Raw genomic sequence first — 27,759 nt, 5'->3', positions numbered from 1 at the left:
TCTTTTGAAAATATTGGTGCCCGATCCGTCTGTGAAGCAGATTTATACAAAATATACATGTCGACCCATCCTTTTCTCTTATTTCTGCTTAACCTTGGACTCGACAAAAACATTGTAAGTAACACATTCACATTCAGTCTAGGGCCTCCTTTGGCGAATATCCATTTCGGCTCCCTCATCTTAAGTGCAACATATGATTTTGACCATTATTTTGATTTCGGCTCCTGAGCTCATCTAAGTGCAACATATGATTTTGCTTAAGAATTTTTTCATTGAGTCTACGCTAATATTTACTTTTACTTCGAAATGTAAAGAACTGATTCCTATCTTAGATAAGAATAGGAATTCATTTCTACAAACAATTCCTTTAAATAAAAAAAGGAGGCCTAGGGCTATTTCTACAGCTTTACATCACAAGATACCTAAAGGTGGATTTTGTGAAATTTAACACCTACAATTTCTTTGTAAGAATTGTCAATTCAACAGCAAAACTGGGTCTCGGAGAAAAGAGAAAACTCAGTTGCAACCCTCAAAAGGCAAAAATAATAATCATTCCGGCTGCTATTTCCATCTTCAGATGCGATTCAAGTTCCATATGTAACTTGTTCTTGATTATCAATACCCAGGCACCAAACACACACAATCCACACTTTCAACATCTACTCACAAAGCACACCTCTACTAGAGTTCCATTTGAGTTAAAAGAAAAGAAAAAACAAGCGTCCACAAACTTCAAGATTATTCGCGGATAAAGCATCCTAAGCAGCATCTCATCCCCACTCTCTTCTATCAACAGAAGTCAGTATGACAGGTTAGATACTACCTAGTCAACTCCCATTGTCTTATGAGCAAAGTCATATATCATATATATACCAAGGGGGAGGCACGGCAAGGCCGCCACTAGTAGCCTCCCCTAGTTAAAGCACCAGCCCACTTCCGCGAAGGACAGGGCGTCGTTATATTCACGACGCCCATGCAAAGAACGTGCATATGGCCCGCCTCGTGACGGTCCAGTTGCCGCATCCATAGAAATGCCTTCCCTGCATCGGACCCGGTTTGCGTACAGTGTTCGGCCTGCTCGGCGCTCCACAGAAGCAAACCTGTCCAGCGGCCTTGCCGGCATATGGGTGAGCATGGAGATGAGGTCCCAACATCTCCTTTGCCTTGTGCTGCTGCAACAGGGTGAGGTCTGGAGAACGGTCAGGGGATGGGGATGGCTGGCACGTTATTGCCAGCGGGGAAGGTTGCTGCCACACAAGCGAGTTGGTGATGGAGAACTTGAATCCCCTGTGCATCAACAGCGCAAGGAGGCGAGCAGTATTGCGAGCGTCGTCAAGCCCACAGTGGGCACGACCCTCCCACGTCAGACCAGCCAACTGAACTGCATCCTTCAAGTTGCACCGAACACCCCCATAGACTTCTTGGAAAGGGACCTTCAAGTTGATCCACCTGATCAAATATTGTGAATATTAGAGTCAAGACCAGGATAACTTGTTCTCTCTAAATACACAACATAGGGACTTGACCCGCAGAGGCTTAATACACGACTCATTTAATGAGATGGCAAATAAAAATACAAGCATATTACCATTTATAGAAGATTATTTACTGATTATCAATTTATCGTCATGCATGAGAAATCATATCCCTGGAAAAATCAGTTGCATATGGACAAAGACCCATCGATCCATTTAATCACTTATTATATAGCATATAAACAGCAAGTGACATAATAAATGAACACTGCATATATTTCAACTATTTCAAAATCTTTCCGAATAGCATATATCTTCTTCTATAGGACCAACATGGAACAAAGGATTTTGAAAGGAAATCTAGGGTATTGCATCATTCCGTGCAAGCTTATTGCATTCCAAAGAAGCCCATACAGTTTATAAATTCATGATGGTGATAGCAGAACATTTAATATCCAAATGCCAGACAATATTAAATAGTGGAAAACAAATAACAGTTTTTTTAAGAGCAAAAAGAACAGGGCAACCTAAAACTCTTAAGCTGTATTTGATTTACTTCATCAGTTAGATCAAAAGGGAATAAGAGCTACCTGGATTATTATTGATTTGAACAGTCTTAAGTGCACTGCTAAGCACCTCTAACTTGGTTTAGAATTGGCCTTCTCCATGGTCCATGATAGTGTTTGGTTGGGGCTGGGGGTGAGAATGAGCATCCACGGGAGGATCAACTCCAAGCCCCCACCAAGTTTTTTATTGGTCAAATCGTATCAACCCGTCCAGGACAGGAGTACAGCTGCATGTTGAACTATAAGATGCTCCGTACGACAGAGTGAAACATCCTGCGTCCAACAAGAAAAGGCCCCTACGGCGCTCTACATGAGCGTAGAGCGACACGCGGGAGGCAAACCCTACCCGCCGGCAAACCATCCCATCCCCCCCCCCCCCCCCGCCGGGTTAAGTCCGTGTGGGCAGCGGCCGCGGCACGGCATCTCCTCTCGCGCGAGAGGGCACCAACGTGTGGGGGTAGGGGCTCGGTGTGGTGGCCATGGTGAGGCAGCGTGCAGGAATCTCGCATCATGGCCACGGGGCGGCGGCTCCAGGCAGGTGTGTTGCGGTGTGATGCACGGTCGGTGCTCTACTATGGGATGGTGAGCGACGATTCAACTGACGCTTGATGCTGCGGTGAGCAGCAGCGGAGACCCGTCGAGGACAGGAGTACAGCTGCATGTTGAACTATAAGATGCTCCGTACGACAGAGTGAAACATCCTGCGTCCAACAAGAAAAGGCCCCTACGGCGCTCTACATGAGCGTAGAGCGACACGCGGGAGGCAAACCCTACCCGCCGGCAAACCATCCCACCCCCCCCCCCCGCGCCGGGTTAAGTCCGTGTGGGCAGCGGCCGCAGCACGGCATCTCCTCTCGCGCGAGAGGGCACCGACGTGTGGGGGGAGGGGCTCGGTGTGGTGGCCATGGTGAGGCAGCGTGCAGGAATCTCGCATCATGGCCACGGGGCGGCGGCTCCAGGCAGGTGTGTTGCGGTGTGATGCACGGTCGGTGCTCTACTATGGGACGGTGAGCGGCGATTCAACTGACGCTTGATGCTGCGGTGAGCAGCAGCGAAGGCCCTGGGCATGTTAGACCGTGTGGCCGTACGACCACAGATGGTGGTCTGCAACAAGCCCCCCCCGCCCTCCTAGTTGTGCCCTCCTCATCCTGGTGGCGCCTTCTGGTGACGTGGTCTCGGAGCATGCGGCCTTGGCCCTCTGCCTCCGGTTGGCGGACCTCCCACCCCGGCATGGGCTTGTTGCGGGTTTGGTGCTTAGCGTAGCTACGAGAGGCGATGTTGGTGGCTTCGCTGATGGGAGTGGAGGATGCCAGGGTAGCAGCCACGGACGTTGCTTCTAAGATCTGTGAAGGTAGAGACCAGGAAGGGGTGGGAGGAGGGGGGTCAGAATGCATCACGGTGGTGGTTCTATGTGGGGGAGCTATGCCACGATGCCTTTAGGGTGATCGTTCGGGCTGCTAGGGCGGTTGGAGGTCGCCCTAGGTCTTGGTGCACGGTACGGTTGTGGTTTCTGATTTATCGACCAGTGGGCTGCGAGACGGTCAGTTCGCGAGGCGTTGCCGTGTGGGCGGTGGATGTCAGGGTGGTGAAGTAGGATCTGCAGGGAGTGGAGGTTTGTTGGATGTCGAGGTGGCAGCACCATATTGTTCAGTTTGTCAGGGTGGAGGTTTGTTGGACGTCAGGGTGGCAGCACCAGATTGTTGCAGTTTGTCAGGGTGTCGAAGGCTGCGCATTGTTCTTGAGGCACGCGTCCTTCGCTACCTGTGACGGGGCAGCCCAATCCTGCTCCTCTTTGCGGATTCGTTTCTTTCTCCAATGGTGGTGGCGCTCGCGGTTTGGTGGTCGGTGCTTGGTGAGGCATCTTCCTGCTACTCCCTGGGTGTGCCATGCTGGATCTGGCCTTGCTTCGTGGAGGGTGACGAGGAGTTCTCATCAGTGTGGCAGATGTTTTCCTTCATGGGCTTCAGTTTGGCATGTTGGTGTATTTGGTGTCGCGCATGTTCTCTGCCTCCATCGCATTGTCATCCGGTGGGAGCTTCATGCCCTTTGTATATGGTTTTCACCCGGTTTTCCCTAATTAACCGGGCAGCTCTCTTCTTCTATATGAAATGCTGGAACACCCCTATCCCTCTCGATGTGTTACTCGCGAAAAAAGATACAATGAAATCTACAGAACTAGCCCGTACATCTTTGTTAACAGCATATGATTAGATACAGATTGGAATCAACTTCTTAATCAAGTATCAGTCAAACTGGCCTATTCCCATAGTACAAAAGCTACTAAACTTAATCCAATCTCATTTTGGGGCCTTCAAGCATCCGAAATAACACCACGGTAATTGACAATGAAGAAATAATAATAGATACCACACCCTCCTAACTTTTCAACGAGTATTTTGACAGGCAGACAGATAATAAAGATCTAAAGTTGGGAAAATCACCAGGGAACCATGGCATGTGTGATTAGTGATGCATAAATGCTTATGGAAGACGATAATATAATCATATAAATAAGCAATCCAGAGAAGAATAGAAGAGCATTACTATGCATTCACGCCATAGTATTTTCGACATGATTTTTTAAATAGGCCTATTAAAATGAAATGAGGGAGTACGTCACACTCACACACATGTTAAGTCAAAACAAAACATGGTACCAAAGCTATAGCCATACATAGGTGAGATATATGTTACCTGTCGAAATAAGGGGGCTTCCTGATTCTCTTGAACCTGCATTCTGATTCCAGCATCACACGGCAATCCCAGTTGGACCAGGTCACAACAGCGAAGTTCTTGTGCTTTATTCCTTTGTCCTCTAACCATTTATCATGCATGAGCAAGGCTTCACTTAGAGGTACACCTCTGTCCACCTAGACATGTATAAACAAAAACAGTATTACTGACCAAATACACAAGTCAAACTGTTGGTCATACATTACAACACTCTCTTTAACAAGGGCAAAAGATGACTTATCAAAGTGGCACTTTTCACATTGTAGATCATAAAACTATGTGAAAATGACAGGTTTACAAAACCATATACAGTTCTCTTTTGTGACATAGGGATTTTACTTAACAGATGTTGACTTTTGACAGCTCACGCCGACATTCAAATTATAATTTATTAGAAATAAAAATAGAAGGTAAACTATGAACATCATCGGCTAACCTTATGCTTGCTAAGAAAGCTAATGTATTGTGACCAAAAGGTAATGTGCTAAGTTTCTCTCACAGAAGGGTAACTACGCTTCTATACAGTCCGTTTATCAGTGTCTAGTCAACTAATGCCCACATCTCACCATGAACACGCAGGCCAAGTGCCTAGTTATTTTCCCAACATCTGCATCAATGTTTTTTTTTCGAAAAAACGCATGAGAGCGTGCGTTTCATTTCATTGAAAAGAGAGAGTTGTAGTTACATTCCTCCTAGGAGGCGAATACAGTTTTTGAATTAATGGACATCCCATGTCTGGGGGTAATGGCTCTGAGCCCCAGTGCGCCCGCGCTTGCCCAAAGGGAGGCCTCTTCCTTGATCTTCGTTAGCAGGGCGTTCACCGATGGGCGCGCTCCGTTGAAGACGCAGTCATTGCGGTGCTTCCATATCATCCAGGGGACGAGGAGGGTCATGGTACCCAGGCCCTTGCGCATGGGCGTTGAGGCGGATTGTCGTGCCGATTGCCACCACTCCAGGAGTGAGGGCTCTTTGTCTGTCGGGGTACACGGGATCCGTAGCCAGCACAGTGTCTCGTGCCAGGTCTGCCGGGCGAAGGGGCATGCGAGGATGAGGTGGTGCATGGTTTCAGGTGCCTGGTCGCAGAGGGGGCATCGTGCGGGGTGTTGCAGCCCGCGGCAAGCAAGGCGGTCTGCAGTCCAACATCTGTCGAGGTGGGCAAGCCAGTGGTACCCAGGCCCTTGCGCATGGGCGTTGAGGCGGATTGTCGTGCCGATTGCCACCACTCCAGGAGTGAGGGCTCTTTGTCTGTCGGGGTACACGGGATCCGTAGCCAGACAGTGTCTCGTGCCAGGTCTGCCGGGCGAAGGGGCATGCGAGGATGAGGTGGTGCATGGTTTCAGGTGCCTGGTCGCAGAGGGGGCATCGTGCGGGGTGTTGCAGCCCGCGGCAAGCAAGGCGGTCTGCAGTCCAACATCTGTCGAGGTGGGCAAGCCAGTGGAAGAAACGGACGCGCGGAGGCGCCCAGTTTTTCCAAGTGAGCTTCCAGGTATCAATGTTGGACACAGAAACAGAATATCTAAGAATTCCTTTTCAAAATGTTATATTATCTTATATCGTTGGATCTACAGATAATATCCATCCAAATTGCTTCGCTCTACAGATGGCTCAGGGAAGCTGTTTGCTCAAACAGTCAAAGGGCAGCATTGGCCATCACTCATTATCCACATTGTCCCATCAGCATTCAGTTTCGACCTCGGACTGTTGAGTAACAAACACCATACCTTCTTCTTTTTCTTTTTTCTTTTTTTTGCAAGGAGACACCATCTTTTTAGAATGTTCATAATAGCAAATGACATCTACATAAGGTCAAACAAAGGTCTGCAAAACCCGTAGTGCCCTGATGATACCAGTAGTTGTCCGCATTGGCTGTGCACATGACCCAAGGTCAGAGTTACTCACATGAAGCACCTATTAGACCATGATTATTAAGGTGATTGACCCTTTTTCATGAGAGTAGCTAAAACCTTGGTATGGTACATTTTGTTTGTCTAATTTGGGAAATTTCTCAAGGAAACCAATTTCATGAATCATCCCATAAAACCAGCTTTGATAGGTGGCGTACACCACCATTCAGCACTCCTATATTAACTTGAGAACTACATGGACCAAAAGATATGAATACAACACATTGTTTCTATTGGTTACTTAGTTTACACCCTCATACTTTGATGCCAGGACCTTGTTTGGTCTCAGGCCTATGAAATCAAACAACTAGGCATCAACTGCAGTAGCCTCAATGGTTAATCCCACCTGATTAATGTACAGAAAGAGAAATGCAGAAAAAGGGAGACATGAGCCTGCTTCACAACAGCGTAATCGGAGCTCTGGCCCCGGCCCTGGTGTGTTGCCGTGGCACCCAGCTTTGGCCAGTGGCCACCACCATGTTAAATTTCTGTAGCCAGACAAGTCGAAGGCCCATTGCTCCACTGAAAGGCCTGTGCCCCTTTCCAGCTCTAGCTGCCGCCAGATTGATCATGGGGTTTGGCACTATTTTCTCGTTGGAGACAATTGGAACAGTATTGCTTGTGGATTCAGGTTCCTTTATTTCCTATGTAACCAACTGGATCCAGTATTGGTTGAGAAAGCTGTCATATTTTTTCCTTCCGGAAAGAGTTTGAAAGTGTGATTTGCCAAAAGCAGGAAGTGAACTGCTCAGTTATACATTACAAAGTTGAAATTATGAATGCCAGAGATCACTTGGTATTATTATTAAATTATAAAATCCTAAGAAGCAAATTACTAAACACCAGATTAGAGAGAATAACTGAAGAAGAGTGATTCAGTGAAGTTTTCCAAAATTAGCAATGAAACAAAGTCTGTATCGAACTCACACGAGAAATCTAGCCGTGAGATCTAGAAAGCATGGCATGGGCAACCGACTGGACACTGATGAAGATGTGACTACTTTGAAGGGCCTATGTCGGATAATGGTGGAATTGGCCAGTAAACGATGAGAAGAACAACTACTGCCACTGTGCCACATGTATGTACTATGGAAGTACAGAGTGCAAGCTGTATTTATCCTGGTTAGCATCTAGAATAAATATATATTTTGGCTTACGGAAAATGCCCAATTGGATATGTAGCTTAGAATTTCATTTAAAAATCCATAGAAAATGTACAAACGAAGCTAGTTTCCATGTGTGTACATAATTGACACTAGCATGAAAGCTCATTTGGTTTCTGCCATATGCTCTATAATTATACTGCATAGATGATTGCTTACTAAGTCAAGCTACTCACTAATGGAATCATGTTGAGAACTAGTAATAAGTAATTGCTGACTATAATTATCAAACATATGAATATTCAAAAGCAAGAATAGCTCTAACCTGAATCTGTTGTATACCGGTAAGCTCCTTGCAGAAGTCAGTCAAATTTTGATGATATGCTGGTCGAACATATGTTTGAAAGGAAGCTTCTAATTGTCCCGTTGCACTGTTAACCAAGACAGATGGAAACTCAATGATCTCTTGTGGATGTGGATTATTCTCCTTGTCACAGGTTGCTTCAAAGTCAATAACCACAAAATATTGAAATTCCTGAAGTTGTGCATCATGAGGGTAACCTTGAGGGAGCATCTTCAAGGGGAACTGAACTCTTCTCTCAATGGGGAAACAGGTATCCCTATTTATCTGATAAAACTGATTGTCAAATCCATAAGGTTGTGGCTGCCGCAGGATTTGGTAATCAGAATAAACATGCGGCCAGGCATAAAATTCCTGGCGGTAGAAGGGTCTGCCAAATCCTTGATTTGGGAGAGGAGATGCCCCCCATACTTTATCTTCTGCAATACTATCATTCTTTTTTTCATTATTCTCAGGAAATCCTTCAATGCCACCTCTATGTTCTTGAGGGTTATACTGAGAAATATTTGGCTTGAGACACCCTGGAGATGCCTCGTTATTAACTTGCATTTCCTCTGCATTGATAAAAGTAGATAAGAATAAGATAGAACTAATATAGCAAGGTAAGACAGTACATGGAGTTCAGGAAAACAGTTAGCTTGCACATATAACATGATAATTTTCAATGAACCTTTTAGGGACCAAAATGATACCGAGAACACCATATTTGTTATAAGCAGATAATGGCTGAAGCAATTGGCTAAGCTCAAAGCAACATACAAATGTCACAATTAAAGACAGAATCAGAAAAGAAAGATGAAAACCTGATGGTCAATTGTAACGATGATTAGTTAGCAGCTATAGACATTCACTATCTAGAAAAGTGTAGCATGAATTTGCTCCAGTCAAATGGATATCACGGCATGTACTCAAAATACAGTAGCTAGAGGTCTTTGGCAGAAGAAGTGAGAAATTTTATGTTTCAGTTGGTTCTATGTTCTTACACTTTTTTTCCTACGACAAGTGCCGTGGAATTTAGGAGGAAAGGAACAACCGAACAAGTAAATGAAACCAACTACAGGGGGGCATCCTAAACCAGCTTAACCGAAAACCCTTTAATAACAATAGCTCAAACGCAACACTCTTAACTCTGCCCATAAACAGATCTTATAGAAACATAAATATAGCAGCCTTTAGCACTATCACCAGTGCATTAGCCTTTGCTACTCGTCAATTTATAGAACACACACCTTTTGCTGCGGAGGAGAACTACGTTGCTACCACGTGATGTCAGCCAAGGGCGGATTTCAGTTTACACTGGTCCGAACCAAACATGACTGCTGACAGAAACTACAAGCACTAACCAAATGCGCCATCCGTTTTTAGCAAAAAAATCCACAGTAGCACGTAGCAGTGAGTAGCAAAATTCAACTGCGGATATGCCCCTGTGACCAGTTCATGCCTAAAAAACTTGCTGACAGCCGAACAAGCACCACATCCAATGTTACCCAGAATTGCAACGGAGGCACACTGAATCCCCCGAAGGAGAGGGGTTTGGCCTAGTGCCCGTCGTCCCCACCAAAAATTGCCTCGAAAACCTCGGAAAAAACGCAGCTTTGCCCGCGCCGCCACTGGACAGTGGAGAAGAGGGAGGGAGGGAGATCAAGATCTAGAGGGAAGGGAGGATCTGACCTGCGCGTTGGTGATCAATCATGGCCGTGGGCGTTAACGCAGCGCTGCACCATCCGGATCAGAACTCCCCCCCGCGTCACACGACCTGATCGATCCCCCCCGGGAGAAAGAAAAGGAAAAAATAAGATAAATCAGCAGATCAGCAGATCAGCGCGTGCGACGGCGAGATCGAGCAAGAGAGATAAGAGGCGTGAATCCGGCTTTTGTCCGCGCACTCACGCACGTACGTACATGTGACTGCGAGAACCAGAGCGGGAGGGAAGAACAGAGCGGCCACCACCCGACGACCCACCCCCTCTCTCCTCTATACCCTCCTCTCTGCCTATCCCAGCGACGGGTCGGACGGGGATCGGGTGCAACTGCCCAACAGCGCGTACGGGTCAGGGACCCAATGGTGGCGCGACACGCTGGTTTTGGGGCCTTTTCGCGGCTCCGGTATCGGCCGGCGGTATAGTGTGCCCAAGGAAAAGGCTGGAACGGCGTATCGGCGTCACCACCGTCCAGATCGGTGATTCATTTTAATTTTTTTTAGAGAAATCCTTATTTGACCTTTTCTTAAATTTTGCTTCCCTTTTTTGCCAAAAAACTTCTTTTTTCCCTTTTTGACACTTAAACTCCATTTTGTTCCTTATGGGACACTTTCATCCATTATTCCATCCAACGATGTTAAATAGCATGTACAAAGACAATTTTACCCCTGGTGATAGTATGTCGCCAAAAAAGGGAATAGAAGGAGCGTGAATATGAATGAACGTAAGTGTTACATGTTGGAGACCTCACGTTTAAATATTCATATCCACCACCGCCCAACTAGTCGCGTTGCAGCTTGATCCGCGGGAGCCCAGCATGACATGCATCCGGTTCCAGAGTCCTGACGCTAGCCTCTTTCTCCTCCTCTGCTCCTCACCACGCCCGCGACCAGCAGTTGGCTTTTAAAACGCTAGACCAAATCACCAAGTTGCTCACGCACGTACTTGCAAAGCTAGCATAAGAAGTACGCTAGCTAGCACCTCTGTTGATTTTGCCTCGAACAGTGCACTGTGCACGCATGTCTGGCCGGTGCGTCAACGCGACTGGTAGAAGCTAACTCTTAATCGATCGGATCGATTCGATTTTACTCTCATAACTATCCTATTGATTCGTGTGTGTATGGGTAGTGATGGAGACATTGTTTTGGAATGACTTGATGGAGACAGAAGTAATCAGAAGCTTGTACTCCTGCTTCTTGCAAATTGCAATCAGTTATTCTGTAACACATGTCACAATGTTATTCTCGTCAAAACACACGTGGCATAAAACATGTGCAGCAAATTGAGGCGCAAACCCAACTCAGTCTAATTTATCATCCATAAAAAAAATTGTGGGAAATCATCCATAAGATTAATCTGAACAAATTTATACACTATAATAGAGGTTGAATGGGCCGTCCTTGTTCCATTCATCATATTATTATTAGTCCCCCGCAATATTTTTTTAGTAGTCATATAACTTTTTTTTCATTTATTAATAACCTGGTCACAATCAACACTAGGGGTAAAATAGTTTTTTTAGGCCAGACTTAACGTCATTACTAGTCAAAACTGACGAAAGTGTCACATAGGGAACAAAATAAAGTTTATGTGTCAAAAAGGGAAGATAGAAGTTTTTTGGGCCAAAAAGGGAAGCAAATTTTAAGAAAGAGCCAAATAAGGAATTCTCTCTATTTTTTAGGGATGCATAGTCTCTACTCCTAGGGCGTGTTAGATTCCAGTTTGAAACAGTAGTCGCATTGCATACCCTTCTCAACCCAGCTTGGTTGAGGAAAAACAGGCACTAATACGCCATATACAACTTGTTTGGTTGCCTGCATCCCTAGTCCCTGCATTAGGTAATACGCAAGTGCATTTTATTTGCTTGGCTGCATTGGCCCTAACGGCACATGAACATGGTGTTTGGTTGCATATGACGTACATGTTGTGCTTACCTTGTACCCTAGTTGGTGAGCTTATCCACAATGATCACACCTAGCACACCAACGCCACAACACAGCAATGGTGACGAACTGGGCGAAGATGATGAAGTTCTTCAGCTTCGGGCCGAACCGATGATCCACCTTAGCAGCTTCCACTTTTGGCAGCTCCAACCTTGGCACTGTCAACACTGCTGCCTCCGTACTTTTGCACCCAGGCGGAGCAAGCTTGTTCTGCTGCCTGCCTAGTCTTGAACCCTCTATAGTTGTTGTTGCTATACGATGCCACTTGTGCATTGGCTTCTTCCCATGAACTATAAACCCCTGGAACATCACCGATGAACACGGCATATCACTTGCCCTAGCAATGCACAAGAGCAAGAGTTGAAGCAGCAAATCAATGGAGCACAAGTAGCAAGCAAAGTAGCACACAAACAACAACGGAGCAGAAGAGAAGTAAAGCATGCATGATCATACGGCATAGCAAGTTCAACCTAGCACTACCTTGGTGTTAACCTACCACCACATCCAAAAGAGGGGGTCGTCCTACCACCGCAATTTCACCATCAGCGTGAGGAGTTAGTATATGCCACCTCACCAAAATATACAGACCATCAAATAGTTTTTGAGCCCTAGCTACACAAAATGTACATCGTCATCGTCATCGTCGTCGTCGTCGCCACCGCCATCGCCGTTGGGGATCATGCACGCTCACATGCAGCACTACTCTAATAGTAGTGCTTGCCCAGCCAGCTCCTGAGCCACAGCACCCTGTGAGCGTCGACCATGGCAACGAACCCAACACCCTGGGCCTTGTTGTCAAGCAGGTGGCTGAGAGCTGCCATGAGAGCCTCGTCGCTGAATCCACCCTGGGTCATGACAGCGCCATACAGGTCAGGGTGGACGTCGAGGGGCTTGCACTCCCTGATGGCTGTTGCCACCTCCTTCACCGCCTCAGTCATGCTGCAAAAGACATTGATCTCCTCCATCAAGCCTCCTCTCTTCCTCTTCCTATCATGGACGGGGTCAAATGGCTTGTCGAAGGGCTTCGCAGCGGGCTTGTTAGGGCCATCAAGGACCTCGACGTCCGGTGTCCCAGGGAAGTCTGGCATGGGAGAACCAAGAGGCTCACCCGAGCACATGGCATGCTTCCCAGGTGCCAGCCCGAAGGAGAAGATGTGCCGCATCTGGTTGTAGTTCTGGATGGGTGTGTTGAGGAACTCAGCGTCCCTTGGGTGGTCCTAAGAATGAAACACAAGTGTTGTTAGTTGCGATTAGGAGCAGACAATGGTGGACAGTATGAAAAGGAAGAGGGTTGTGAGCTAACCGTGACATGGCCGGCATAGTGCTCTGCCTCCAGAACTATGGAGCAAGTGTTCTCATCCCATGAGGCACCGCTAAGGTCTCTCAGTTTGGACACTTGGATCCATCGACTTCTCCACTTCCTCGGGTGGTTGTACACCTAGGTGGCAGACACCTCTTGCCCACAGAACTCGAACACCTGCTTCGCAACGGTGTTCAAGTGCACCTCCTTGAAGCCCTTGTCAGTCCTAACTCCACTAGAGAATTCAGGACGAACGTGGACATGAACGGCTGCCACTTCATGTTGTTCGACCTACCATCCTTCTTTGCCTTTGCTGCTGCTAGCTTAATTGCAGCGGCAGCAGCAGCATCAGGAGTTGGCTCAACGAGCACTACTGGCACATAGAGGGAATCAGACTCGAACACCTCTGAATCAGGTGCCATCTTTGTTGGGGATATGACTATTTGTGTAAGCCATCCAGGAGGGGCCGGGTTACGCAAATAGAGGTTCATCAGAAGCCCAAGACCAAAGCATGAAGATGGCGGTTCACTAAAAGGCTTAAAGGCCCACAGGCGACTCTAAGGCCCGTAAAGATAAACCGCCATGATGGTATAACTTGTACTGTAAGGTAGAAGTAACTAGTCGCTGAGCCGGACACTGTTTATGAGCCGGCCGGGACTCTGTAGGCCGCAGGGCGTCAACCCGTGTATATAAGGGGACGACCCGCCAGCGGCTTAGGGAGAAAAACAACTGATCGAGAGCCAGGCATAGCGTATCTTGCTCCCTGGTCATCGAAACTTCAAGCAATTCCAACCCAACTAGATGTAGGCCTTCCTTCACCGTAAGGGGCTGAACTAGTATAAACCTCGCGTGTCCTTGTCCCGATTAACCCCTTTAAGCTTCCTAGTTGCGATGGCTCCACGATTAAGTCCTTGCAAAAGGACATCTATCGTGACAATTTCACGATAGTTGGCGCCCACCATGGGGCCAGCGCACGGTGGATTTGAGTTCTTGAAGGGCAGCTTCGAAGGGCTCAATGGATACACAGTTGGCCGGATGACCAAGAGTCGTCGCGGCAAGATCTACATCGACGACGAAGGCTGGGGCCCTGACGCCGGCTCAATTGAGTACGGGTACCGGGTCCCCTTTGGCGGAATTCACGTCTTCATCGGCCAGATTGGTGAGCCGGGCCCTGAGCCGGACAACTGCACCAACCTTGTCGAGACGGCTCAGCGTGCGAAACCCGCCCGAGCTCAACCCGTCGTGAAGCGTGCCTTTGTGGGTTGCATCCACGAAGGTGAACTTTCTGAAGGATCTGAAGGTGATGGTGAGCCGGCCGTCCTCTCTGACGGTGATTCGTCCACCGGCTCAACAGATTCGCTGTATCAAGTTCAAGATGGTGTGCTTGGGGGCTGTTCCGATGGCAGCACTATTCCGGACCCCTCAGAGTCGCCAAACTGGGCAGGAGTCTTCATGGCTGGTACTCAACCCGGCCAAAATTCTACGGCCTCAGCAGCGATAACGTCCGGGTTAGGAGCAGCCGGGGCAGGAGGCCCTGTGCGCTCACCGGCTCAGGTGCTGATGGATCTCATGGATAAACTTACGGCCTTGTTAACTGCTACAGTCGTCCCTGCGAACCAATCTGAGCATGAGGCAGAGGTGGCACAGGTTCGCGATGAGATCGCCCGGGCCAAGGAAACCTTAGCAGCTGAAGATACTAGATTAGCCACAGAGCGGGCGGCTTTGGACGTACGGGCGCAGCAACTTCAGGCAGAGGCCTTTCAGCTCACGTTGAGCTTGAACGCATCTAATGAGGTAATGAGGAGGAGACATCAGAAAACTCAGTCCCGTTTACCTCAGATTTATGATCCTCGGAATCTCTTTGCTACACCCGGGGCCGGCCCAAGTAACCCGCCAGGTGCAAATCAGTTTATGACATCCGGAGCGGGAGGCCCAGTCCAGCCTCCGGTGACGGCGCCTCTTCACGGCAATATGGCACCGCCCCATTACGTACCAATACCACAGGGTCACTTCTCCAACCCCATGGAGAACTTAATCGCAGCATCAGCACGTTTGGCGGCTCTCCCAGTAGATGGTGATGATCCGACAGCGGTGGAAACCCGGAGGATCAGGGAACTTGTCCAAACAGCCCTGGCTCAGCAAGAGACCTACTCCTACAGCCGGGACAGGATTCACTCAACTCCTCCGCCCTGGTTAGCTCCGCCTCGTCAAAACCGGAGCCCGAGTTACAGTAGACACATGGAGTCAGAGGCCTTGTCAAGTAGCGCTCAGCGCCGGAACCAGCCCGGCGGGTATAACCCGGTTCAGGATCGGATACGTCAGGAGGACGAGCGGGCGGCTCAGCTAGCGGCTCAGCTAGCAGCCCAACAGGACTCACCGGCTTACCCGACGACTTCCGTTGAGGCGGGTGTTGCTACTAGAACCGGAGGAGTTCCTTGTCTGGTACCGGCTCTACGTAATGTACGTCTGCCCAAGGATTTCAAGGGACCTCGAAAGGTGCCGAATTATACGGCCGATTTACAGCCTGGGGCGTGGATTGAAAGTTACGAGATGGCCATGGAGCTGCTGGAGGTTAGTGATGAAGCGATGGCTAAATACTTCACCATGATGTTGGACGGAACGGCCCGTTCTTGGTTAAAGGGTTTGCCACCCAATTCCATTAGTTCATGGGCGGAGCTAAAGGCCCGTTTCATCCAGAACTTCAAGGACACTTGCAAGCAGTCTATGTCGATTGTGGACCTGACAAATTGTAAGCAGGAGGAAGGTGAATCTACGACTCATTGGGTGCGCCGGGTCAAAGATATAATACATTCGTCTGACAAGATGGATGCCGGCTCAGCAGTTCTCATGCTGGAGAAGAATTGCCGCTTTGAGCCTCTGAGACAGAAACTGGGGCGCCTTAAGCGTGATTGCAACGATATGGGGACGCTGATGGCGGCTTTAGTCAAGTATGCCGATTCTGATAGTACCAAGGATCCCGCGTCTGATGAGGAAAAGACAGGGAAGGGAAAGAAGAACGGTAATGGAAAGGGTCAGCAGCATAACCCGGCGAGTCAAGGAGGCAATAAGCGTAAGGCGGACGGTAACCCGGAATTTGTGGCCAATGCACAGGGTAACAATCAGAAGCGCAAAGGAAAGCCACCCCCTCGGTTTGGCGGGTCAGGTCCGTCTCTTGAGCAACTACTCAATGAGCCCTGCCCGAAACACGGCACCCGGGAACGACCAGCGACTCATTTATGGAAGGATTGCGCAATCATGAAGGCTTTCAAGAATTCTAATACGTTTGATGGCAATCAAGGCCCAGGCGGCGGCTCAGGAGCTGGCGGCTTTCATGGCCCGGGCGGCGGTTCAGGATCCGGTTTTCAGGGAAGCCAGGGTGGTTATAATCAACAGCAGTCTGGTCAAGGAGGTCAGCAGCAGCAGCAGTCGGGTTATCAGAGCCATCCAAAACAGCTAAACAGTGGGCAGTATCACGTGTTCACCACAAGTTTGTGTAAACGTGATCAGAAAGTTCATAGGAGGGCGGTGAATTCTGTTGAGCCGGCAGTCCCTCGTTACTTGAGGTGGTCGGAACAGCCTATTGTCTGGAGCAGGGAGGATCACCCTCCCCGGGTTGATAATCCGGGTCAACTGGCCCTGGTAGTGGCACCGCAGGTTGGTGGTTATAAATTTACTAAGGTGCTCATGGATGGAGGTAGCAGCATCAACATCCTCTATTACGAGACCTTTCGGCGCATGGGCTTAACTGACAAGAATTTAAAGACTTCCAACACCGTCTTCCATGGAGTGGTGCCTGGTAAGTCGGCGTATCCTGTGGGTAAGATTGAGCTAGAGGTGGCCTTTGGAGACGAGCATGATTCTAGGGCGGAAAAGTTAACTTTTGAAGTGGTAAAAATCAAGAGTCCATATCACGCTTTGTTCGGGCGGCCGGCTTATGCCAAGTTCATGGCGCGGCCGTGTTATGTTTATTTACAGCTCAAGATGCCGGGTTACAAGGGTACCATCACTGTGCATGGAAGCCGAAAGGTGGCCCTGGAATGCGAAGAAGGCGATGCGGCTTATGCCGAGTCTGTCTGTGCAGCAGAGGAGCTCAAATTTTATCAAGATAACGTTGACCCGGCGGATATGACCTCCCTCAAGAAGCCGACTACGGAGCATGACCCGGCCATGAAGTTTAAATCGGCTGCAGAGACTAAGCTTGTTGATTTTACTCCGGGCGATTCGTCTAAGCAATTCAGCATCAGTGCCAACTTGGATCCTAAATAGGAAAGCGCGCTCATCGAGTTCATCCGTGAGAACCGGGACATCTTTGCATGGAAGCCTTCTGACATGCCGGGTGTACCGAGAGGACTCGCTGAGCACACTCTTAATATTGATCCGAAGTATAAGCCGGTCAGGCAGTTTCTGCGGCGATTCAATGAGGAACGACGAAAAGCTATAGGAGAAGAGGTCGCCCGGCTCTTGGCGGCTGGGTTCATTGTCGAAGTTTTTCACCCGGAGTGGTTGGCTAACCCGGTGCTCGTGCTCAAGAAAAACGGCACCTGGCGGATGTGTGTGGATTACACGGACTTAAATAAGGCTTGTCCGGCTGATCCTTTCGCTCTCCCCCGTATTGATCAAATCATTGATGCTACGGCGGGTTGTGCGCGTTTGAGCTTTTTGGATGCTTACTCTGGTTATCATCAGATCAAGATGGCAGTTAAGGACCAGGAGAAGACGGCTTTCATCACTCCGTTTGGAGCCTTCTGCTATGTGTCTATGCCTTTTGGGCTCAAGAGTGCCCAGGCGACTTATCAACGGTGTGTACAGAATTGTCTCCACAATCAGATTGGGCGCAATGTTCATGCTTATGTGGATGACATAGTGGTGAAATCCAGAGAGGCGGAAACCTTGATATCTGATCTCAGAGAAACCTTTGACAATCTCCGGGTTTACAAAATGATGCTTAACCCGGAGAAGTGTGTATTTGGTGTGCCTGCAGGCAAGCTTTTGGGATTCTTGGTCTCAAACAGGGGCATCGAGGCTAATCCGGAGAAGATTAAGGCAATCACTTCTTTGGCTAAACCGGCATGTATCAATGATGTTCAGCGACTGGCGGGTCGTGTTGCCGCTTTAAGCCGGTTCATAAGCCGGTTAGGTGAGAAGGCCCTACCGCTGTACCAACTGATGAAGAAGGCAGACACCTTTGTCTGGAGTAATGCTGCTAATGCTGCTTTTGAGGATTTGAAGAGGCAGTTATCTGAGCCGCCAGTTCTTGCAGCTCCCATTGACAAAGAGCCTTTGCTGTTATATGTGGCTGCTAATTCACGAGCCGTCAGTGTGGCAATTGTGGTAGAGCGCAAGGAGGCTGGTAAGGAACATCCGGTTCAACGGCCGGTTTATTATGTCAGTGAGGTACTCATCGAGTCAAAACAAAGATATCCTCATTGGCAGAAACTTGTTTACGGGGTGTTCATGGCAAGCCGGAAGCTGAAGCAATACTTCCAAGGTCACCCTATCACTGTGGTAAGTTCTGCCCCCTTGGGAGACATTATTCAGAACAGAGAGGCTACAGGACGAGTCGCCAAGTGGGCCATCGAGCTCGGGCCTCATGGTCTGAAGTACGTACCACGCACTGCCATTAAGTCTCAAGCTTTGGTGGATTTCATCAATGACTGGACAGAGCTACAGGCACCTGAGGAGAAGCCCGATAACACTTATTGGACTATTCACTTTGATGGGTCCAGACAGTTGGAAGGCTCGGGGGCTGGAGTCGTGTTAACTTCCCCTCGAGGTGACAAATTTTGTTATGTGCTCCGGCTTATGTTTCCTTGTACTAACAATGCAGCTGAGTACGAGGCCCTACTCCATGGTCTCCGGATGGCCAAAGAGATGAACTTGAGCCGGGTAAGATGCTTGGGAGACTCAGACCTTGTGGCTCAACAGGTGTCAGGCAAGTGGGACTCTAAAGATCCCCTTATGGCGGCTTACCGTCGTGAAGTCGATGCTGTGGCTGGACATTTCAAGGGTTATGTGGTGGAACACATTGATCGAAGGAAGAATGAGGCGGCTGATGCCTTAAGCCGGCTGGGGTCTCAGCGTAAGCCGGTGCCGCCTAACACCTTTCTTGATGTTTTGCATAATCCTTCTGTTAAGTTACCTACAGAGGAAGATCTGGCAATACCAGACCCGGAGGCACAGCTGGTGGCGGCTCTCCACGTTATCCCGGATTGGACAGTGCCTTATTTGGCTTACATGACCCGGGGAGAGTTGCCTCAAGATGAGACCTTGGCAAGACAAATCGCCCGGCGGTCCAAGTCCATGACAATTGTCAATGGCGAGTTACATCACTGCAGCGTCACTGGAGCATTTCAATGTTGCGTGTCACCTACAGAGGGTCAGGAGATCCTTCGTGAGATTCATGAAGGCGATTGTGGTCATCACGCCGGCTCAAAATCTCTTGTGGCCAAAGCTTTCCGTCATGGGTTTTATTGGCTGACGGCTCATGCTGATGCAGAAGACCTGGTCAGTAAATGTGACGGATGTCAGAAATTCTCACGACGAGCCCATGTGCCGGCTCAAGAATTGAGGATGATTCCAATTACTTGGCCGTTTGCAGTCTGGGGGCTTGATATGGTCGGGCCTTTCAAAAGGTCTAAGGATAAAAAGACGCACCTCTTGGTGGCGGTTGACAAGTTCACAAAGTGGGTGGAGGCGGAGCCAGTCAGTAAGTGTGATGCAGCCACGGCGGTCCAGTTTATGAAAAAGGTGATTTTTCGCTTTGGTTTTCCACACAGCATTATAACTGATAATGGCACTAACCTCTCCAAAGGAGCTATGGAAGAGTTCTGTCAACGAGAGCATATCCGGCTTGACGTTTCAGCTGTGGCTCACCCTCAATCCAATGGTCAAGCAGAACGAGCTAATCAAGAAATCTTGAGGGGTATCAAGCCCCGGCTCTTGGTCCCCTTGCAGCGGACGCCGGGTTGTTGGGTGGAGGAGTTACCTTCTGTACTTTGGAGCATCAATACTACACCTAACAGATCTACGGGTTACACGCCTTTCTTTATGGTGTATGGAGCAGAGGCGGTCCTGCCAAGTGACATCCGTCATGACTCACCCCGTGTGGCGGCTTATGTTGAGGAAGACAATGAAAAAGCTCGGCAAGACGCACTTGACCTGTTGGATGAAGAGCGAGACTTGGCAATAGCCCGCTCGGCGATTTACCAGCAAGACCTGCGCCGCTACCACAGCCGCCGGGTTAGGTCCAGAACCTTTCAGGAAGGCGACTTAGTGCTCCGACTCATCCAGGATCAATCTGACATGCACAAGCTATCCCCTCCTTGGGAAGGACCCTTTGTGGTCAGCAAGAATCTGAACAACGGATCATACTACCTTATCGACGTTCGGGAGCACAAAGACTCACGTAAGTCGGAGGAGGAGACCCGTCGGCCGTGGAATATCGCTCATCTTCGGCCTTATTATACTTGAGCCATCGGCTCTAATGTGTATATACTTATACTATGTATATTACATAAAGCAATAAAGCAGGACCTCTGTCCTTTTTTCCACTCCCAAAAAAGGTTTATGTGTTTTCTTTGTCAGGTGGTGGAGATAACCAAGGAGAAGCGGATCATATCTGAATCCGGCTTTCCTTTGGTCCGGCTTATGATCATATCTGAATCTAGCCGTGATCACTTGGGGGCTTCCTGTTCAAACATAGGTCGTATTCGAACCAAAGAGAACATAGCTGTCGATACCCACTTGATCGGCATACTGCCAAACCCACTTGGGGGCTTCTTGATCATATTTGAATCATAGCTTAACCCCTTTGGGTCTGACGTGGATCGTATTCGAATCAGCGTCATTAAACAACTCTTATGGTCACTTGGGGGCTTCCTGTTCAAACATAGGTCGTATTCGAACCAAAGAGAACATAGCTGTCGATACCCACTTGATCGGCATCGCCACAGCCACTGGGGGCTAACAGATCGTATCCGAATCTTAGCTCAACCCCTTTGGAACGGTTCACTGATCGTATTCGAATCAGAAACCCTTGAATTTTGTTCATCATATTTTACAAGTATCAACATTGGATATCTTGCGACCCTCTTGAAAATACAATGGAATACATTGCAATCCTCCAGGATTAATATTGGTTACATCAGGTTGTTAAGTACCAGGTGAACTTTTATGTGCCAATTTTCAGGAGTTATACTTACCCTCAGGGGTTGGCTTATATAAGCCGGAAAAGCAGTCGTAAGCATCACAGGGCAATGCAAGACATTTCTGCAAAGGACATAACAGATTCATATAAACTACAAAGTGCATAGTGACGGCGGCTTATGCAAGTATTAAGGGCCATAAGCATGCGCAAAGGCATAGCAAAACTCAAAGTATTTTCTACTCTGTTACAAGACTCCCCGAGTCTGAATGATGCGGCATTGTTTTTCTACAACGACATAAGCAGGTGGCGCCTGGCAATCTACTCTTGGGGTTGACTTGAAGCCTCCGGGTTATCCTTCTCCGCCTCTCCGCCGGCTGCTTTGTCCTGGAAGGATGATGAGGCCCAGTCAATGCCACTCAAGGCCTCAAACTCAGCTTCATCATCTATTAAACCGGCTGGGTCGACTTCAGGGGCAAAGGTGTGCTTACGGATTGGAGGGATCAAGCTGACATCGTCATAATGCGGCGTGGGGATTCTCCGATTCTCCTTGTCATAACCCGGCTGACACTTGGTGAGGTCAGTGTCGTTTCCAATTTGAGTGGCCACAGGGCGTATATCCCTCACGCAGGTGGTGAAATCCTTTTCATCAAATGGAGTGCCATCCTCCTTTAAACTTGGATACCCAAGAGCGATGTCGGCCGGGTCTAGCTCTGGTAACCAGGCTTTGGCCCGACTCAAAGCGGCTATTGCTCCGGCTCTTGCTTGGGCCCATCTCAACTCTTGAATCCGCCGAGGAAGTACATCAAGCCGTTGTAACACATCTTGCAAGAGGTGGGGCACATCATTTGATAAGGCTACAACGGCCAAGGCACGTTGTGACCCGATGTACAGTTGCTCTACTAGAGTATACACCGCCTTCAATTTGATCAGCATATTCTGCTTGAGGTTTGTGCTCCTGGGGCCTGTATTGGTAAGTATAAGGTAAACCTCAGGTAACAATTGAAGGAATATTTACAATATTTAATGCTTGCTTAAGATAACTTACCAAAGATCGCTGAGACCATCCGAGATATCTGGCGTTGTAAGCCGGTCAGTTCGGCTGTTGCATTTGCCAGCGACGCCTCTGCTGTCTCGGCCCGGGTCACCAGTCCGGCCTTTTCGTCAGTCCAAATTTTCTTCTCCGACTCAAAATTTTTCTTCAGCTTCTCTTGTTCAGAGACGCTGAATTCAAATTTGGAGTTGGCCTTTTGAATTTCAATCTCCTGGGCTGCCAGGCGGTTCTTCAGGTCAGCAATCTCCGATTCAAATTGACTTATGGTGGCCTGCATTGCACCGGATAGTAGTCAAGATTACGGTAAATAATATTAAGTCCCAAGCACTTTGCAAGCAAAGATACTTGACACTTGGGGGCTAATGTATACCGAAGCTTTCTAAATTATTAAGCCGGTCCTGGATATTAAGTCCCAAATACTTTGCAAGCAAAGATACTTGGCACTTGGGGGCTAATGTGTATCGCAAGTTAAAGGTATTGTGTTACATCCGGTTTAAATATTTTTCTTTAAGCCGGGCAAGCAGCTCTAACAATTTTTCTAAGTCTACAGCATATTTATTCATAAGCAATAGACTTGGGGGCTGGTACAGTAAGTATGATTGAAAGTAAGGAAGCATAAGTCATACCTCAGATTTTTGCTGTATTTGCTTCACCATGTCAATTTCCAGGTCACGGCTGCTTTGCACCTGGTTGATATAGCCCGAGACGATCTCTCCAATACTCAAATGAGTATAGTCGGTGATATCCATCTTGGCCTTACGGCGTTCTAGCAACTCCTCTTTAGCCGAGCATTTGGCAAGGACGGTGGGCCTGGCCGGCTCAACGAATTGAGCCTTGAGAAATTCCACTTCTGGGTCAGCCGTTTTGACTGGGCTAGGTGCCTCCGGGTTAACAGAACCATCAAGAATATCTTCAGCAGGCGGGTCAGAAGTTGGTGCTGCAATGTCTTGAGCCGGCTCAGGCGGCGGTTGATGTGTGGAAGAGTCGGGAGCAGCTATACCCTGTTCCGGTTCAGTCACCACAGGGGTTTGGGCCGGTTTATCCTTCTTGGTTTTCTTCCTGGGCTTAACCTGCACGCTGTGGGCAAAGCAGAGAAATAAGTAAAGAAACATGAAGAAAGAAAAACATAAGGTGAATAAATTGATATTACCCAGGGGCAGTCTTAAAAGCCGGCATGTTTGATTGCATGGACTCGCCGGATGAAGGAGAGGTATCCTGGTAATTGGAGTCAGAGGAATTGAGAGGTTGACGGATTAGACCCGCCAAAGGTAAAAAAGGGTATAAGTTGGAGATAACCTCAGTCCGACGCTTCCGGGTTGTGTCAGGCAAGCCGGAGGATAGCTCTGCATCCTTGCTGGTCCGGGTCTGCCTCCGGTTTTCAAATTGCTGTTGCTTCAAAAGAAAGTCAGGATCTTGGTAAGCCAAAGGGTGTGAAAATCTTACTTTCCGGGTTACTCTTCGAATTTTCTGACGAGGCCGAAGCTCGGAGTCGGAGGAGATTGTAATTACCTCTTCCTCGACGGGTTGGCTGTTGCCCGTGTCTTCCTGAAAGAAGGTTAATATCAGTAAGGTAGTGATAAAGGAGAAAGGGAAATTAAAAAAGTTACCTGTTCCTCATTATCATCAGTATCATCAAGCTGAAACAGCTCAGAAGCGCTTGGCTTCCTTTTCCTTGAAGTGGTGGGCTTGGCGGTTTTCCTTTCGGCTCTCTTGGCCGCCCTGGCTTTCTTGGCCGCCTCATGATCATATTGGATTTTCCAGAAGTTATCATTTGCCTGTAAAAGGTTATAAAGGGTTATGCGTAAGAATACAGTATAACATTATAAAAAATAACCCGACGGCTGGAAACTTACTGCAGGGGCCGGGTTCTTCTTGCAAAAAGGTAGTAAGCCGAAAGCGTTACTATTCACTGTGCCCTCTTTCAACAAAGACTGAGTTGTAGCTTCCACTACGTCATCTGGTAAGTCGTCAGGACTATGACGCTGAGGGTCATCTTTCTCGCCTGAATAATTACACATTAAGCCGGGGCGGCGGCTTAACGGAATTATTCTCCAAGCAACCCAGACTCGGACCAGGTCAATGCCATCTAAGCCGTTCCCTAAAAGAGCTTTAATCTTCTTGATCTTGGGGGTGAGTGGCAGACGTTCAATAGCAGTCAACTTATCCGGCAGCGGGTGAGTAGGTTCAAGGCGCAATGCACGGAAGCCGGGCAGCGGGTTTTCACCAGCCGGAGAAGTATCTTGGCAGTAGAACCATGTCTGGTTCCAGTCCTTTGGATGACTCGGCAATTCAGCATAAGGGAACAGGCAGTCTCTCCGCCTTTGAATCGATATGCCACCAAGCTCCAGACTGGGCCCGTTGGCCCGCTCATTCTGCCGGTTCAAATAGAACAATTCCCTGAACAAAAGTAGGCTGGGTTCTTCTCCAAGGTAGACCTCACAGAAAACTTGGAAGTTGCAGATATTTGACACGGAATTGGGCCCGATGTCTTGAGGTCTTAAGTCAAAGAAGTGCAAAACGTCTCTAAAGAATTTTGAACCGGGAGGAGCAAATCCCCGGCTCATGTGATCGGTAAAAATGATCACCTCCCCTTCCTTGGGTTGAGGTTTCTCTTCAGACGGGTCAGGAGCACGATAAGACATGACATCCTTCTTGGGCAGATGGCCAGACTTTACAAACTCGGACAGTTTGCTCTCTGTAACAATGGATGGGACCCAGTTGCAGGTAACCGGAGGTTTAACAGCTTTGGGTGCCATTGGGTAAATTGAAGCCTACAACAAGATAAAGGAAATTTTCCGGTTTATTATAACCCGGAGAATAAACATTATTGGGTTATTTAAGATGGCGGCTTAAGAAGGGGCCTAATGACATACAGGTAACTATGTGATAATGTTTAACAGCTGCAGGTATTAAAGATGATTAAGGTTTTCTTAAGTCGCCAGAGGCAAGCGGTGCTGACAGCCGGTATTATCTTAAACCGGTTACACGGACTACTATGGCTGAAACAGAGTCAACAGACACAGTTTTTGGCTAAGTGTGGAGCAAACAGGTTTCACAAATTGCAATTATTATTTTGGATCAAACGATGCTCTGGAAAGGAAAAATTTCTAGACCTAAAACAGTACAGGGAAGTTCATATACTCAAGGAGGGCTTCCAAAACAAGGAAATGAGATCTGTTTTCATACAGAATAAGCACACAACATCCTCCGCAGCAGTTCTATGTGGTTTTTACGATCTGAACAAGGTATTAGAGGTAAGAACTAATGGAGGTTGCGTCGGGCGATGATGAACGTCGACGAACTCAAGACAGTACTAATGCAGATCTGAGAAAGGGGGGGAAGAGAACTCACCGATGTGGAAGAACTGCGGAGGGTCGCCGTTGTTCTCTGGTCAAAAAACAGGGTGATGCAGCGGCCTGAGTCGGTGAAGACGAGGTTTCCGACGGTGGCGGCGGCGGAGCTCGAGGGGCAGAAGAGGGAGTGCGAGGAAGAAGACGACCGGAGGAAATGAAAAAGACCTAGGTCGCGCCTATTTATAAGGAGGACCGACTGAGACGGCGCGAGAAATGAGGAGACCAAGACATCATTATCCAGCGGCCCCGACGCCTCGATTTTCGGGAGGGTCAGTAAAGGCAAAGATTTGTTGAAGATATGATGAATTAAAATATAAGTTTTATTGAAGATGACGTCACGATGATTTAACTCGGAGCCAAAGGATGACGTCACGGCGGGTTACAATTTTCACGCAAGACAGAAGACTAAAGGCCAGTTCATAAGGTTTTCAAAGATTGACATGAACCGGTTCAAATCAATCTGGGGCCTAATGTTGGGGATACGACTATTTGTGTAAGCCATCCAGGAGGGGCCGGGTTATGCAAATAGAGGTTCATCAGAAGCCCAAGACCAAGGCATGAAGATGGCGGTTCACTAAAAGGCTTAAAGGCCCACAGGCGACTCTGAGGCCCGTAAAGATAAACCGCCATGATGGTATAACTTGTACTGTAAGGTAGAAGTAACTAGTCGCCGAGCCGGACACTGTTTATGAGCTGGCCGGGACTCTGTAGGCCGCAGGGCGTCAACCCATGTATATAAGGGGATGACCCGCCAGCGGCTTAGGGAGAAAAACAACTGATCGAGAGCCAGGCATAGCGTATCTCGCTCCCTGGTCATCGAAACCTCAAGCAATTCCAACCCAACTAGACGTAGGCCTTCCTTCACCGTAAGGGGCTGAACTAGTATAAACCTCGCGTGTCCTTGTCCCGATTAACCCCTTTAAGCTTCCTAGTTGCGATGGCTCCACGATTAAGTCCTTGCAAAAGGACATCTGCCGTGACAATTCCACGACAATCTCGGACATAGGCTGCGAGTCCTCGACAAACGATGGAGCAAACTGGCTGTCGGACACGACAAGGGCCTGACTAAGACCTTGCGTCTGCGTGGTCATGTCCTACAATCGTAGCACGCATTGACAGTGAGCACAACACACAACATACCGGACAATCCATGAAAGCAGGAGCATACATGTACATGGTTCATCACTATCATAGCAATCACATGCTTCATCACTATCATAGTAAGCATACCAGACAAATCTATGAACATGAACATACATCTACAACAAACAGCATGCTACAAATGGACCACCAATAGCTACAAATAACAGATTTAAGCATGATTCAACACAAGTACAAGGTTCAACTTCAAACTCTACTACTAATCTAGTCTACCACATGCTTGAACATCTAGCCCTACCACAAATTGCAACAGCGTAGCAACCAACCATATCAGCTCATAGATCAGACCACTAATCAACCATGCATCTAGATCAAACCCTAGCTGCAGCTCAGATCTAGCTAGAAGGAACAGGGAGAAAGGGGGATTAAACTCACAGAGGCCATGGCTGCAGCTTGAGGACGAGGGGGGACGGTGGTGGAAGATGAACGCCGGCCGGTGAAGGAGCTCCGACGCCGTGGACCGCCAATCGATGAAGATGTGCCGCTTACCTGCTCGTCGGTGCCGATGCGCGTCGGCGGGAAAGCGCGAACGGAGGAAGAATGGTGGCGGGAGTTGGGGCGGTGAGTGAGGGGCTAAATAGGGGTGGAGCGGCGGAAGGTGAGCCGAAATCCTCCCGCCGATTTTTCGGCGATGCGGGCGAGCTCGCGCCATCTCCCCTGCTCGCATGAGGGGCGAAGCGCGTCGCCCTCCCCTACCTTGCCCGAGGCAGGCTCGCGAGCTACTGCCAATTCGTGCGTTTCCCCTGGGCCTGGCCTGGACGTGCTTTAAGTTTCGTGCGATGCGGGCCGCACAGTGAATGCAGGAAACCAAACGGGCCAAATTCTTCCCGCCCGGGCCAGACTGGGCCTAATGCAGGAAGCCAAACACGCCCCTAATGTCTGAGTTGGTAAATAGTCTTCAAGATTTATTTTTGTCCCACCTTTTGCTGGGTTTTTTCGTCTTTCCTCCCACCTCTCACGTAA

At 48.5% G+C, this 27,759-nt stretch overlaps 1 protein-coding gene across 1 annotated transcript; it reads right to left on the bottom strand.

Annotated features, from left to right (window-relative positions):
• Positions 1 to 535: 535 nt before the first annotated feature.
• On the bottom strand, positions 536 to 10,258 carry LOC123061121 (ERI1 exoribonuclease 2). The gene is made up of 5 exons (XM_044484068.1): positions 10,045 to 10,258; positions 9,814 to 9,898; positions 8,107 to 8,696; positions 4,736 to 4,911; positions 536 to 1,449 (listed from the first exon to the last, which is right to left on the bottom strand). The coding sequence occupies exons 2-5, from the start codon at positions 9,833 to 9,835 to the stop codon at positions 963 to 965; spliced, it is 1,275 nt and encodes a 424-aa protein (XP_044340003.1). The 5' UTR covers positions 9,836 to 9,898; positions 10,045 to 10,258; the 3' UTR covers positions 536 to 962.
• Positions 10,259 to 27,759: the final 17,501 nt, after the last annotated feature.

This window comes from Triticum aestivum, chromosome 3A, assembly GCF_018294505.1.
Source record: "Triticum aestivum cultivar Chinese Spring chromosome 3A, IWGSC CS RefSeq v2.1, whole genome shotgun sequence".
Classification (NCBI taxonomy): domain Eukaryota; kingdom Viridiplantae; phylum Streptophyta; class Magnoliopsida; order Poales; family Poaceae; genus Triticum; species Triticum aestivum.
Note: the sequence above shows the minus strand (reverse complement) of the source record. Positions and strands in the feature narration are given on the sequence as shown.